Genomic DNA, 14,113 nt, shown 5'->3' with positions numbered 1-14,113 from the left:
GTACCTGCATTTGTATCATGCGAATCATAGCCTAGAAAAGGACTCCAAGGATGAAATAATTTTATTGAAATGAGTTTCAAGAATAAAGACTAACAGGGCTATCTGGGTAGCTAGAAGGAAAGAGTTGTCTTTCTGAACGAGAATCAATGTTTCTGTTATGTCTTGCTCACTTGATAGGCAGAAAAAGGGTCCTCAAAGTGTTCATACCCTAATCCCTGGAACCCATGTATATGTTACTGTATGTGGTAAAAAGGACTTTGCAAATGTGACTTACTTAAGGATCTTGAGGTTATCTAGGGAGATTCTCTAGGATTATCTGGGTGGCCCAATGTAATCACATAGGTCCTTAAAAGCAAAGAACCGGGCCGGCCCCGTGGCTTAGCGGTTGAGTGCGCGCGCTCCGCTGCTGGCGGCCCGGGTTCGGATCCCGGGTGCGCACCAATGCACCACTTCTCTGGCCATGCTGAGGCCGCGTCCCACATGCAGCAACTGGAAGGATGTGCAACTGTGACATACAACTGTCTACTGGGGCTTTGGGGAAAAAAAAATAAATAAAATTATAAAAAAAAAAAAAAAAAAGCAAAGAACCTTTCTTGGCTATGTTCAGAGGGAGATGTGACTATGGAAGAACGGTCAAAGGGATGCAACATTGCTGGCTTTGAAATGGAAGTGGGCCATGAGCCAAGGAATGTGGGCAGCCTTTAGAAGCTAGAAAAGGCGAGGAAATAGATTCTCCCCTACAACCTCCAGAGAGGACATGCCAGCACCTTGATTTTAACCCAGTGAGACTGGTGTCAGACTTCTGACCTACAGAACTGTAAGGTAACAATTTTCTGTCATGTTAAGCAACTGAGATAGTAGTAATTTGTTATAGCAGAAATGGAAATCTAACTCATTAGCCTATTCTCTCACTCTTCAGATTTCACTATTCTACACATTCTTAGCATGGTTGCAGTAGTATATACATTTACACATCTCAGTTGCTTCAGTTTATAGATATAGATGTAGTACATCACAGGTAAATCAAAATACCGACTAATACCCACACCTAGAAGGAACAACTTGCAAGTCACAGAAGATGCCAGATGTGGCTTCAGAGGCCAAATAATGCAGCTACCTCATTTCACAGAAGAGGAAACAGGCTCAGATGTGCTCATTCGTTTCTCCCCCATCCTACTCCCTCACACTGATCACATTTAAACACCTACCTAAGAAATTAGAAGTACAAAAATGGAAGTAATGAATTTCATCCTTTGTGCTTTCATTTACACCACTATCCACTTATGTGTGAGTGTGTGTTTTAATGGGAAATTCTGTCTTTCTTGTAGAACTTAGAAAAGAAAAATCTATTCCTAGTCTCACTTGAATTTCTTAAGCCTTGTATTTTTTACCCAGGAGACAGTCCTAATTAACACATAGCTATTATTCCCAATCCCTATAAAGCCGTCGCTGAGTTTACTTAGCCAAATACAGAATAACAAAAAACGGAAATATATATGAGCGGAAGCATAGCTGATTATTCCCTGTGAGGACCATTTGTCTTTAGCCATGACACATGCACATACTGATCTTGATCTTTAACCTAGGAGCTTCTCTGTTTTCCTTTATGGATTCCCACAGGGTCCAATACTGAATAAACATTTTGGACCAACAGAAATGCTGGTAAATTTAAATACATAAATAAACTAGAGGGATGGCTGGGCAACCATCTTGACTGGCTACTGCTGTATACTCACAGGTGGTCCCAAGGCGCCTTGGGGTCCCATGCTTCCTGTGATCCCTGGGACTCCAGGGGCTCCAGGAATGCCCTGTTAGGGAGGCAAGAAAATGGAGCAAAGGTGAGTACTCCCACATTCTCATCAGAGAAAGCCAACTCTCAAGAAGGAGTCACAAACACACACAGTGATGGCTTCCCTCCTCCTCAACATCAAGACTTCAGGATTCATTGCTCATTCCTATTCCCAACTACCAAAAAAGTAGGGAAGACTGTTTTTGAGAAGTCTCCACACTATCAGTCAAGTTTAGTTCTTTCAAATTCAAGACTTACCTGTGTCTAATAAAAACTAAATCAATGCAGGTGACCTTATGGCAAAGTGGCTCAGAGATAGAATGATGAAACCATATGGATATATTATTTTTAAAGAATGTTTTAGGGAAAGCTCTGTACCAAGAGATGATAGTTGCTGAGGTGAAAGGTCTGGCAAAAGGAAATCTCTCAAAAGAAATGAAATGCTCTAAAGCAGAGTATATTCCAGTAGTTTCTGGAACTACTTACAATTGGCCCTGGTGGTCCTGGAGGGCCAGATGATCCGTCCTTTCCAGGAAAGCCCTAGGGAAAAGAAACAGTGTGTCAACTACGCGGTTGCTTTATATGGCTTTCGGGATAGGTGGACCTAATCCTATTTAATATTCTGGGGTCAAGTCCTGTCGCTTGCTCTGGACTTCCAAGGATTCTCTGCTTTTAAACTCTTCATGGGAATTGTTCTTGGCAAGACTTTTGTGTCTGTTGGCTCTATTAAATTGTCCAGTGCAAGAATTTTAGGTGTGAGAAATGCCACTTACAAACTTAAATAGGAACTTGTTTCCAGAAAGTGTTTTTATTAAACTAAGCATAACAAATGAGATCAATTCCTGGTAATTAATGACCAGACAAAAAGAGGAATTGGTGTCTTTCATGACCTAAGAGAGTTTTGGGCAGGGAATCCCTATCACAGGGATCTATATTACAAATTAGGACTACTACAATATCTGAATCTCTGCAACTCTTCAGGAGCAGCCTGGAGGAGAATATGGGGGGATTTGCTGCTGTAATGATATGATTTTGACTGCTGGGCAGGTTTGTCAAATGTGTGTCATCCTGGGCTTACAAATGGGTACATGTTTGCTTCCTACCCCATGCTGGAAGTGTTTAAGACAGAAAGCAAATGAGGTTATTTATAAAAATATCTTCCTAAATTATTGAATGTGTGTACGTGTGTGTTATTTTCATGTGACTGTTAAAAAATATAACAGCTGGAATGACTTACTCTTAAATGGTTATAGTTCTTAATTGCGAGTGTTGGTCTTACCAATACTGTTAAAAACATGAAAGAGGATCTTCAATCTAAATTTTATCATAGGCCCATAAAATTTTGTTCAAAACATTACCTTCTAGTAAGTGGAGATATGGACTTTTCATCTTGGGATTTGTCTCCTATTGGGATAATCCATTCCCATCTCAAACTAACCCACATCAGCCTCTCCCAGCTTCCTTGCTGCCTCTCCTAACTCCCTTTCTGAAATTCCTGCCACTTTTCCAATGAGCTGTCATTTCCACTTATCTTGCTTATGAAAATCCATCATTTTTGGGCTCCCCATTCACAGTCACATTATCTCTCCCTACCTCATGGTGTAAAATAAAACAGAGAGTAAAGATGAAGCTAGATGAAAGGAATGTTGTGTGAGTTAGGAGAGAGGATACAAGAGATGGCATGAAAAGGGGGTAGGATAAGTACGTAGGAAAAGCATTGGTCGGTAAGGCCCTTTCATCATGCTCTTAAGCTCGAGTACTAGCAAATCTTAAGACCAGATAAGGCCAAAGGATCTAGAGCTCACCAATAACCGTGGTTTTCCTTTTCTGCCTGGGCACATTGAGAGGCTACATTTCTCAGTCTCCTGTTCCAGCAATTATGTTGGAACCACAGGGCTGATTTCTGGCCAATAGAAATGGGCCAGTTCCAATTATGGCTCATAAAAATTTCCCATGGGTAATTCTCCTCTTTCTTTTTCCCTTCTGTAGCAACTTTAGAGGCCACGTGTTGAAGATGAAAGTGTCTCCAGACAGAAAGACCCTGAGTTCCTAAACCACTATATGGAACAGAGGCTGGACGTTCCCACTCCTCTACCTATTATTATTGACAACATTGGATTGTGAACAAGCAATAGACTTCTTTTTTTAATTTTATTGTATTTGAATTCTTTTATTGCATTAAACCAGAGATTTTAGGGTTGTTTGTTATAGCAGTTATCCTATAATACTATGCAAGCTAGTTTTTTTTTCACTACTGCTTCTGTTCTTTCACTGAAGTTATAGAGTTAAAAATATTATTAAGTCCAAAAGTTGCAGCGATGCGCCCTGATACACATTAAGTTACTCTCTCTCTCTCTCTCTCTTTCACACACACACACACACACACACACACATTCTTCCTTGGACCTGCTAACTAAACTGAAAGAAATTATTTTACATGGAGTTTGAATATAGCATGTTCGGGAAGAAGGGCATAAAAAATAAGGATATATGAGAGATGAACAGGACCTTAGAACTCATCCAGTCCAACTCTCTCATATTATAAGAGAGAAAACTTAGACCAAGAGAGGTTAGGAAATCTTATTTAAAAAAAAAGGAATTTTTCTTAATCTATTCTTATTTCCTAGATGAAGATCTCAGAAGAAAAAAATGGACTCTGGGCACATATTCCATAATTTAAGAAGATATTTTAAAAGGACATGTTTTGCTTCCTGCCTTAAAACTCTTCCAGCACTGGCCGGGAAGCAAACCCGCACCCATGTGTAAGCCCACACATGACACACAGCCAACACAACTGCCCAGCAATCAAAACTGTAGCATTGCTATGGGAGGTCTTCTCGGACTCTTTTCCGAGGTTGTGTCCAGAGGAAAAAAAGTCTCAAAAACAAGTGGGGACAATTTTATTCACAGAAGGAGGCAAGCCATGGCATATTTTCTTAAAAGAAAACTGCATTATTCCAAAGAAGATTTGCAGGAAATAACACATTTACCACCCTTTCACAATCATGTGGAAGGAGTTTAAAAGTGATGATCTGTCAGTGCTCTCCTCCATGGCAGCACTATGAGGATACTCTTGTGAACAGTTTTGAATTCACTTGATTTATAGACACTACGTGTATGTTGTCTGGAAGGGAAGACGATGAAGTGTTGTTCTTACATATGAGCTTAATTTGGCGGAGGGGTTAATGCTTTAGTGTGATCAACTCAAAAGAGGAGACTAGATAAGAAGTTCACTCTATGTTCTCCTACCTAAAAAGCATCTTCAGAAGCTGAGGTTTGTTTTTTTGGGGGACAGAAATTGTTTTCTTCATTGTTACATTCCTAACACCATCCTAGCACATTGTAGGCACAAACTAGGTACTAATAAAATGTTTAATTTGAATACAACTGAGGCTCTTAGAAGAAGTGCTCTGATTATCATGTTGGATAAATAAATATTAATTGCAGGTATAATTAGTCTGGAAATGTACAGGGCAAGGGGGCAAAGCCACTGTCATCCCTCCTTGCTCTTGAACCCTCCACAAGCATGGAGGAAAGGCATCAGGAGTCATCTACCCTCAGAAGCTGAAATTTCATTTCAGTGAATATCTTGGGGATGGTTTCCTAGAAGCAGACCTGGATTCTTGTGCATTTGATTTACAGACAGAGTATTCTTGGGAGGAACCTGTAAGGTAGTGAAGGAGGCAGGAGAGGGCAGAGGAAGAGGTTAAGTGGAGAACTGGATTTAGCTGAAGTTTGACCTCAGCCTGATCCCATGAAGAGCTCTGGAGTGTGAGTTATATCTCACAGTCTACCCATGGTAAGATTTTATACACCCATATCAGTTGGTCATTGACTGGGGCCAAGGTGGCATTTCCAAGGGCAATTCTCTGTAGAAGACACAATTGTGAGTTGTTAGCAGTCAACACCCACAGCAGCTGGGGAATGGACTACACCTGCCAGGTGAAGAGGATCTGATCAGGGCACCAAGAGAGTCCACTCTGGTGCATTTTACTCTGGCACTTTCTTTCATGGACTGTCATGAACTACTGAGCATTTTTAGATATAACAGTTCAAGAATAAAGGAATTCTTAAGGCTACTGTGAGTTACCTGTTTACATCATCCCAAATTAAAATTTATTTGTTACACGTTGTTATAACTAAAAGTATGTTAGGCTTAATACCATTTTAGAAACAAAATCAAAATCATTTTCTTTCCAAAATTTCTTCCTAACCCTAGAAAATAAAAGGTGTTCACATTTTTTCATCACACAGTTTTATTTTTTAACTTTTGAATCGCACTAATAAATCTACCTTTGAAAGATTTTTATCATAAGCTTCGCATTTGTCACACTGTTAAAAAATATTTGCAGAGCTAGGTGCTCGGTATTCTGCTAGGTCTTGGGTAAACGATGATGAACAAGACAATCTCTCTCTGAGAAGTTTACAGTTTTGAGAAAAGTCAACAATTGAAAGAAAACGACAATGTGCTATGATGATGGACTAGAAAGTTCCATGGTATCATGTAGGAACAGCACCTAATCCAGGTATGGGGATACAAGGAAGGTCTCACAGGAGAGGTGGTATTTAAGTCAAGGGACTCAGGATGGCGGGTCCACCACATCAGCTGCCTGCTAAGTACCACAGCAGCACCCACGTTACAGCCCACCCTCGCAAAGCCAGTCAATTCTTAGGCAGAGTTCAGGTCTCTTTTCTCACTTCTTCATCCAGGGTGAGCAGAAATGGCAGAGCTTTTCATAGAAACGCAGTAAACTCAGTGAAAAGAAAAGCTTTGTAAAATGTCTGCATTTTACTGGGCAAAATAATTGGCAAATTCTAGCTTAGTGACTCAGTTTAACTTTAATCAAAGCTCACTGAATGGTCTTGAACATTTAACAGCTAAACGTGCGTTTGCATTTCCCCAAACATTTCTATATCTCTAAGTTTTCCATTTGATATCAGACAGCCAGTCTGAGAAGATGTTTGTTTATAGATTAAGCACCCTCATAAAAAGCAGAAACCCTTAATTAAGTGATGAAGAATGAATATGAGGGCATAGAAGACTAAACGATAAGCATAACGTGGGAATTCAGTTAAGCCAACAAATACGTTTTTTAAAGTGCGTGAAATCAGCCATCCACAAACAGGGATGTTTTATAACATGAGTAGCTCCAGGAAATCTTCCTTTTTGAGATTCCCACCTCAAAGTATTCATATGTACCCACAGCCCACATTAAGAATAATTTTTGCTATAAACACTTGAAAGGATTTTTGTAATTTGTTTTTGAAAATATTTGGCTATCAGCAACTTATTAAGTTATGGTTGGCTATGATTTATCAGCAAAAGGAAACCTAACCTAAAATTTGCTCTACAAATCACTAATATCCGAGTGACTACTAAATTTAACTATGGCTGAAATTGGCAAAGTGTACCATTATAACACTAAACATTTATTAATTTCCATTTTCCAGTTTTCTTTTCCATACTCTAGAGCAAATATATATGCTTTTTTCCAGTCATAAGTATTTTTTCACAGGTTCTTAAAGTTTCTCGTTTCTAGGTACTATGCCTATGGTGTTTAAAGGATGAAACTGATGTGCCCAGAAATAGTGTTGTAACTGAAATTAAAGGCAGAAGGTGGAATAGTTATGTTTATGTAGCTATTAGAAATAGCACTCCGAACTAGTGACTCAATTATGATATTCACCATCCTTGCCTTCTTTGAAGCCTACAATGGTGGGCCATGGATACTAACCTTAAGATTCTGGAACACCAATTGTTACGGTCCTTGGACTGACTCTACCCTCTTGGGCATTCTGGGATCTGTAAGCAGCTGGCATCTGATGAGTTTGTTGAAACGGACCAAACTCTAGCAGTGAGGGCTAGGGAAATACTTGAAGAAACTCCTGATGCACAATTTCAACCCTGTGGCATGGCTCTGAACTGCTGTGAGCAACAGCCGACAGACCGGTGTGGCAGTCGGCCATAAGAAATTAGGCTACTATTTGCAGCAAAGGATTAACACCAACCACCAGATGAAGGGGCCAAGCAGCAGAAAGCCACAGACTCTGCAAACAATGGCCCAGGCTAGAGATCCAAGCTCAGTCCTTATCTGTGATACCACGTTGAGTCACGCTGGGGAATTTTCAGTCACATACACACACACACACACAAAAAATGCATTCATATTTATATATGTTGTATACACACAATACACTATTTTAAATATGTACATATAGGGGCTGGCCCGGTGGTGTAATGGTTAAGTTTGCGTGCTGTGCTTCAATGCCTGGGGTCCACAGGTTTGGATCCCGGGCATGGACCTATGCACCGCTCATCAAGCCATGCTGTGGCGGCATCCCATATATGCCCATAGAGGAAGATGGGCACAGATGTTAGCTCAGGGCTAATCTTCCTCAGCAAAAAGAGGAAGATTGGCAACGGATGTTAGCTTAGGGGCTGATCTTCCTCAACAACAACAACAAAAAAGTACATATATATGTATATAGATTACACACAGAATTTAAATGTATATGTATAAATATAAACGTGTGTATTTTTAGCGATGCTGTAGGAATGACTTCAGGGATTTAAAACAAAAAAACAGCAGCAGCGTTCTAAGATGTTACTTTGACATCCAGTTGGCCTGACACAATATACTATCCAGTTATTCCAAAACCTAGCTGATTATTGGAATCATTAAGCTTTTGCAAACCATACATTCCTAAGTCATGCCCAAGACTTTTTGTATCTGAATCTATGAGGTTGAAGGCCAGGAATCTGTATATTGAAAAAACAAGGTAAAACACAAAAAAACAACCTGATCATTTAAGCTGTGGAACTGCTGGTTTACAAATATAAAAATGTCTGGCCTGACCCTGAAGGACAGCATTAGACTCAGAGCACAAAGCAGATGTTATTATTTGTACCCTGTGCTCCAACAGAAGTATCTTTAAGGCCAGTAATAACACGAAACCAATTCCCTAAGTAACTGTTCTCTCCTGAGATGTGCCAAGGTGTGCCACCCTCCAAGGATAGGTGGAAAATAATCAAAGACACATATTCTTATGTGTGAAATACATCAATTTCTACTTCACCAAGAAAGTTACCCAAAGTGGGTTCCTAGTGCCCCAAAATGCTGGGCAAGATAACTTCAGTGGTGGAGTCCTGGCTTATTAAATATCTTTAGTGGAAGACTTGCTCACATTAACAAATATCTTGGTCACCTTTATTAACATAATTTTGTGGAAAGAAAGAGTGCTGTGTTGGAGGCAGAGAGATGGATTATAATCCTGGCTCCAACACTTACTAGCTGTGTGGCATTGTTCGATACTTCCACTCTCTGAGCTTCAGATTCCTCATCTATAGAAGGAGGTAACAGTACCCAGCATTCATGATTGTTCTGCGGATTAGAGAACATAACATTTGCAAAACACTCACACTTAGTCAGTAATTAATGATAGTGGTTGCTGCTATTTTTATTCAAATAATCTGCCAAGTCCTGATTGCATACACTATCATCATGGTGGCTGTAAGAATGTTTTCCTGAGGATTTATAAAAACCCATCTAGACCCATGAAAAAGAAAATCAAATCATTCTCTCCACTAGCTTTGTAATGGTATTTTACATTTCCTCTTCTGAAGGAGGAAGATACTCAAGGGGGTAATTATCATGAATCTTAGTATTTAACAAAATACTCATTAGATGAATCTCTCATCACAGTTTGACATTTAGGACAGGAATAAATCCAGATAGTTGACTCAAGTTCAATTTCTCGAGTACATTTTAAGTTCAACTCACTTTAATGAAATGGGACATTCATCACGAATACGGCCGTTGTATACATCAAACCCACATGAAAAGGCAGCATATTCCAAATGTCCTTTCAATGGGGAATCCCAGAAAATTAAACAACAACAACTAACCACTTACTTTTCCTTTAGACTTTTTTATGTTCTTTAAAATCTTCTAAGACGCCTTAATACGTCAAGAACAGGCATTATAAAATGTTATACTGCCCTAACCCATTAGGTTTACATTGAAAACAGTGAATACTAACATCAGCTATAATTGAATTTTTATATAGAAATTCTTTATATGAATTAATTCCCACAATAACTCTGTGGAGTCAAATATTATTTTTTCCACTTCACAGATGAGGAAAGCGAGGCTTGGAAATATTAAGTAACTGGCTCAAAGTCATATGGTTAGGGTTCAAACTCAGGTCTGGCTAACAGCCCAAATCTGATATTCACCACTGTGCCATCCTGCTTCTCATAATCTCACAAGTTCAGCAGAATTCACAGGCAGAAGGGTTTCTTTGTTTTTTACAGTATTTCATCTTTTATAGATGGGAAAGGAAGCCTGTGGTTATGGCATGGAGATGCGAGGAAGCAGTAACTTGGGGAAGAGGACGGCTTCCAAATTAAGCTTACTTGGAATTTAAAATACCCTCTGTTCAATGGAGGAATTACTATCTTCCAGGTGCCATAAAATATATATCTTCTTGTCATTTTTATTTCTTGTCTCTCTGGCTTTTTATATAACCATATTAAGAACTGGAGAATAAAAATGATTTTTAAAGTTTCCATTTGGAGTACTTGACAGAAAGCTTCTGGTCTTGGATGCAAGTAAGCCTCAGAACTAGAGAAGAGGTTGTTTTTTCTCTTCTTTCTTTCTTCTTCAGTTGTTTCTCTACTTCTTAGGCTTAGCCATGTCTTGCCTGTTCTTCCTAGTTTCTCTAAGGACCACCTGGATGTCTAGGGTGGGGGCTGAGAGATCCACCCTACATCAGAGGAGCTCAAAGACCACGGGATGGACCCTTGGGTCACAGACACCAACAAAAGAGGAGGAAGGAGGCCAGAGAGAGGTGGCAAGATTTACAGCGGAAAGGAAACATGAGACCAGAATACTGTTGGTTGGAATGGCTCAGAATGAAAACTGGATGCCTGAATGTGTTCAGCTATTAAATCTGAACTTGCACTGTTGCTGTATAAAGTGTGGTCCTGCATTGGGCTCTATTGGCTTCCCAGTAAGAGGCTAAGAATTGTTCAATGAAGAAGTCCAACTTTTGCTGGACTTGCTTATGGCATCAGGCCCGGGGTTGGATATGTACTGCCGCTAAGAGTCAAAGATTCCCCTTGGGAAAAGCCAAAATAAGCTAGAAACATTAGAAAACATGTTCCCTGTTTAAAGAGGAGATGTTTAATCTTCTTTTCATTCTTTGCTAAGCATTCCCTCCTTCCAGGCTAAATTAACGAGTAACATTGACACCGCTCCAGGAAAGAGGTGCCAACATTTCCTTAAGCTAATTGTCAAGGTGATGGTGCTAGCTTTGGACTGTGAGGTCTTAACTGTCAATAAGAGAAGATGAAGATTAAAAAGAAAGAAGAATGAACAGGGAGGAAAAGCCCACCACTCCTACAGCACTCCTCACTCACTCACCCACTGAGACTCTCCAAAGAGCTAGAAGCACTGAGGGGACATCAAAACACAGATTTATTCCTGCTTCCTCCTTCTTTGCCTAGAGTGGGCTTTACTCACTCAGGAGCAGGAGAAATGAAGACACAGTAACAGTACATGATTTAAGGGTATAGAGTGAAGAAAAGACAAAATAACTCTGCCTTCCTGATTCCCTGGACAGTCAAGCCTAACTGGGCAATTTTTTGAAAGTGGCTTCTCAGGCATTTCAGCAGTAAGTCTCATCATCCAGTGTGTTTGCTCTGTCTCTTCTTTGCCATGGTTGTTATTGTTATTATTATTTTCTGAGTGCAGCTTTGCCTTTTAGCACGGCCTAAGACAGAGTAGGACTAATCATGAAGTAATTGTCCTTAGTACTCTTTCAGCCCCTCTCCCACGGCCTAACCCCAGAGATCTGGATACTCCCACTGCCCCAGAGAGACCTGGCCATCAATGAAGGCGCTCCATGGCCTAGATCTGTCCCGACCACCATGAAAGTTGGTGCTGGGCCTCCTACTTTACAGTCTTGCCAAGTAACTATCTAACTGTTTTAGACCTTTAACTTTCCTTAAGCCCCAGATATTTAACTAAACAGATCAGGGCCACCTAAATAACTCTGTTTTCACCTCCCTTTCCTTCCTTTTCTGCTGTCTCTGAGGAAGACCCATTTGTTTCCTGGTCCAGGGGAAGAGTCATGCTCTTGACATCATCCCATCCCTCCAGCTCCTCCAGGTAGATGGTCTACGAATTGCCTCCTTTAGCTATTGGGTCTCTCTTCTTCTGGATCCTTCCCCTCTGGAGGCAGTAATGGACAACTCTTTCTAGGCTGAGCATCGTACATCGCACACAGTATTTGTTCAATTAAGATATGTGCTTAATTAATATCTTATTAAACAAGATATCAAGATATTGAAAAAAATATATGTGGTCCCTCTCTCAAGGAGGGCAGCCATGCTACACAATTCCAGGGGGCACCATTATATTTTATTCTGTGTGAATGGTGCCCACTAGAGTTGTACACTGGAATAGTATTGCCCTTAAATATCTTTCTAAAACAATTGTCACAGGATTTGCACAATCTTTTTTTAACATGGCCCTATAAAGAACAAGTATCTTCTGAAAACCAGTTTCCAAAAGTAAGTCTACCCCCATCCAAGAATTTTTCAAAATAGAAATTGAACACATTCTGCAAGTTTTACTTCCAAATTGAGGGAGAGAAGAAAGTAAATCCATGTACAGATATCTTATCACTTCATTACAGCTCTAAGACTTTTCATCCCATAAAAGAAAACATGTTTGGAGAAATAGAAAAATATTTATAAAAAAAGTCTGTGTTGGTATATTGGTTTTGAAAGAAAGAATTCCAAAACCAAATGATCCAAACATTAATACGATATGTTTGATTTGGGAGTTCTTTGTCAAGACTGAACTCCATGCATGGGTAAATCAAGTAAATTCATTGAAACAAATCTTTGGAATTGCCATTTTCAGAGCTTCAGGAATCACGAAGGAATCTAGGTATGTAACCACACAGGATCTTAGCCCAAGCCCTTTGCCAAAACATATAAATACTTCTAGACACTCCTACATGTACAAGAAACCTACTTAAATCTACCTTTTAGAGAATGTCTCGTTTAGATACATTCATCTGGACATGCTTCACAGACTAAGTAATTCCATTTGATGGACAGAGACTAAACTGAGATTTTAAGTAAATGAAAGTTTGGTGTAAAAAAAAAGAACATGGAAGGAATTTAAGGTCCCACACCTACACTTATATAGAAAAGAAAATTTCCTTATTCTTGAGTGGTATAGCTACCCTGAGCTAAAGGCAAGCCTTGTTTGAGTAGAAAAGTGAGTCTTTCAGCCGATTGTTGGCTAACCTAGAGGGTAAGTTGTACCAAAAATAACTAGTGCATGCCAAACGTGTTGTCCTTTTCTGGACTGGATCTAAGTGGTTGCCACTCCACATAATTCAGTCTTGAGAGAAAACTGTGGAGCTGCCCACATGTCTAAACCAGTGCCAGCTTAAGGAAGACCAGCGTCTCTTACCCTTGCTGAAAATTTAATGACTTCCTATTGCCCTCCTGTTAAAGCTCAAAATCCCTAGCCTAAAAAAAATAGATGATTTAGGTAAATTTATGTTTACCTTTCCAGGTTCATTTCTTGACAATCTTTCCACATCTAAGTGTGTGCATACATCTGTGCATATGCATGTGTGCATGCGTACACACACACACTGTACTCTAATATCCAACCGTACAGAACTACACGCGACATTGGAAATGCCCCAATGTCTCATCTCCACTCCTTTGTATATGCCACTCTCTGCTTGCAGTAGCTTTTCTTTCCTCATTCAACTAGCTAATTTCTCTCTCTCATTTGAGACTTAGCCTCGATAATGCCTCCTCTGGGAAGCTTTCCCCAACCCCCTAGGTCTAACTTAGTTCTCTGTTCTTTGTACTCCCGTGGGGCTCTGTAAATATCCCCATTATAGCTTGTATTATTGTTTCTTATCTGGTTATATTTCCTCCCATTTAGATATAAACTCTTTGATGACAGGAACCTCAAGCCTGGCCCAGTGAAGACATGTTGACTAAACAAACTGTAGACGTTAACTCATCCCTCTCCTGATCATCCTCATAATTTCTTTCCCGGGTGTCCACTTGAACAGGTTGAAAGAATAGATAATTGACATAAATAAATGGAGAATACTACAGATAGTCATAATACTGAAATTTTAATTCAAATGATTCTTGATTGCCTTTAGGTTTATGCCTTAAAAAACTGGAAAATCTGCTAAACCAATGCACACAATTCAGTGCAAACTGTGTTCAGGTTATGGCAACGTTCAGAAAATTGTACTGCTAATTTGGGAAGGTTT

General features: G+C 39.7%; 1 protein-coding gene across 5 annotated transcripts in view; it reads right to left on the bottom strand.

Annotated features, from left to right (window-relative positions):
* COL14A1 (collagen type XIV alpha 1 chain) overlaps positions 1-14,113 on the bottom strand; it is a 212,804-nt gene that overhangs the window by 33,829 nt on the left and 164,862 nt on the right. For all 5 annotated transcript variants that reach the window (XM_058564860.1, XM_058564862.1, XM_058564863.1 and 2 more), the window contains exons 41-42: positions 2,276-2,329; positions 1,737-1,808 (exon numbers count right to left, since the gene is read on the bottom strand). In XM_058564860.1, coding sequence (XP_058420843.1) covers positions 1,737-1,808; positions 2,276-2,329 — 126 coding nt within the window. The remainder of the gene's footprint in view (positions 1-1,736; positions 1,809-2,275; positions 2,330-14,113) is intronic.

This window comes from Diceros bicornis, chromosome 21, assembly GCF_020826845.1.
Source record: "Diceros bicornis minor isolate mBicDic1 chromosome 21, mDicBic1.mat.cur, whole genome shotgun sequence".
In the NCBI taxonomy this organism is placed as follows: domain Eukaryota; kingdom Metazoa; phylum Chordata; class Mammalia; order Perissodactyla; family Rhinocerotidae; genus Diceros; species Diceros bicornis.
The sequence above is the reverse complement of the archived record's forward strand: the minus strand, read 5'-3'. Positions and strand labels throughout refer to the sequence as shown.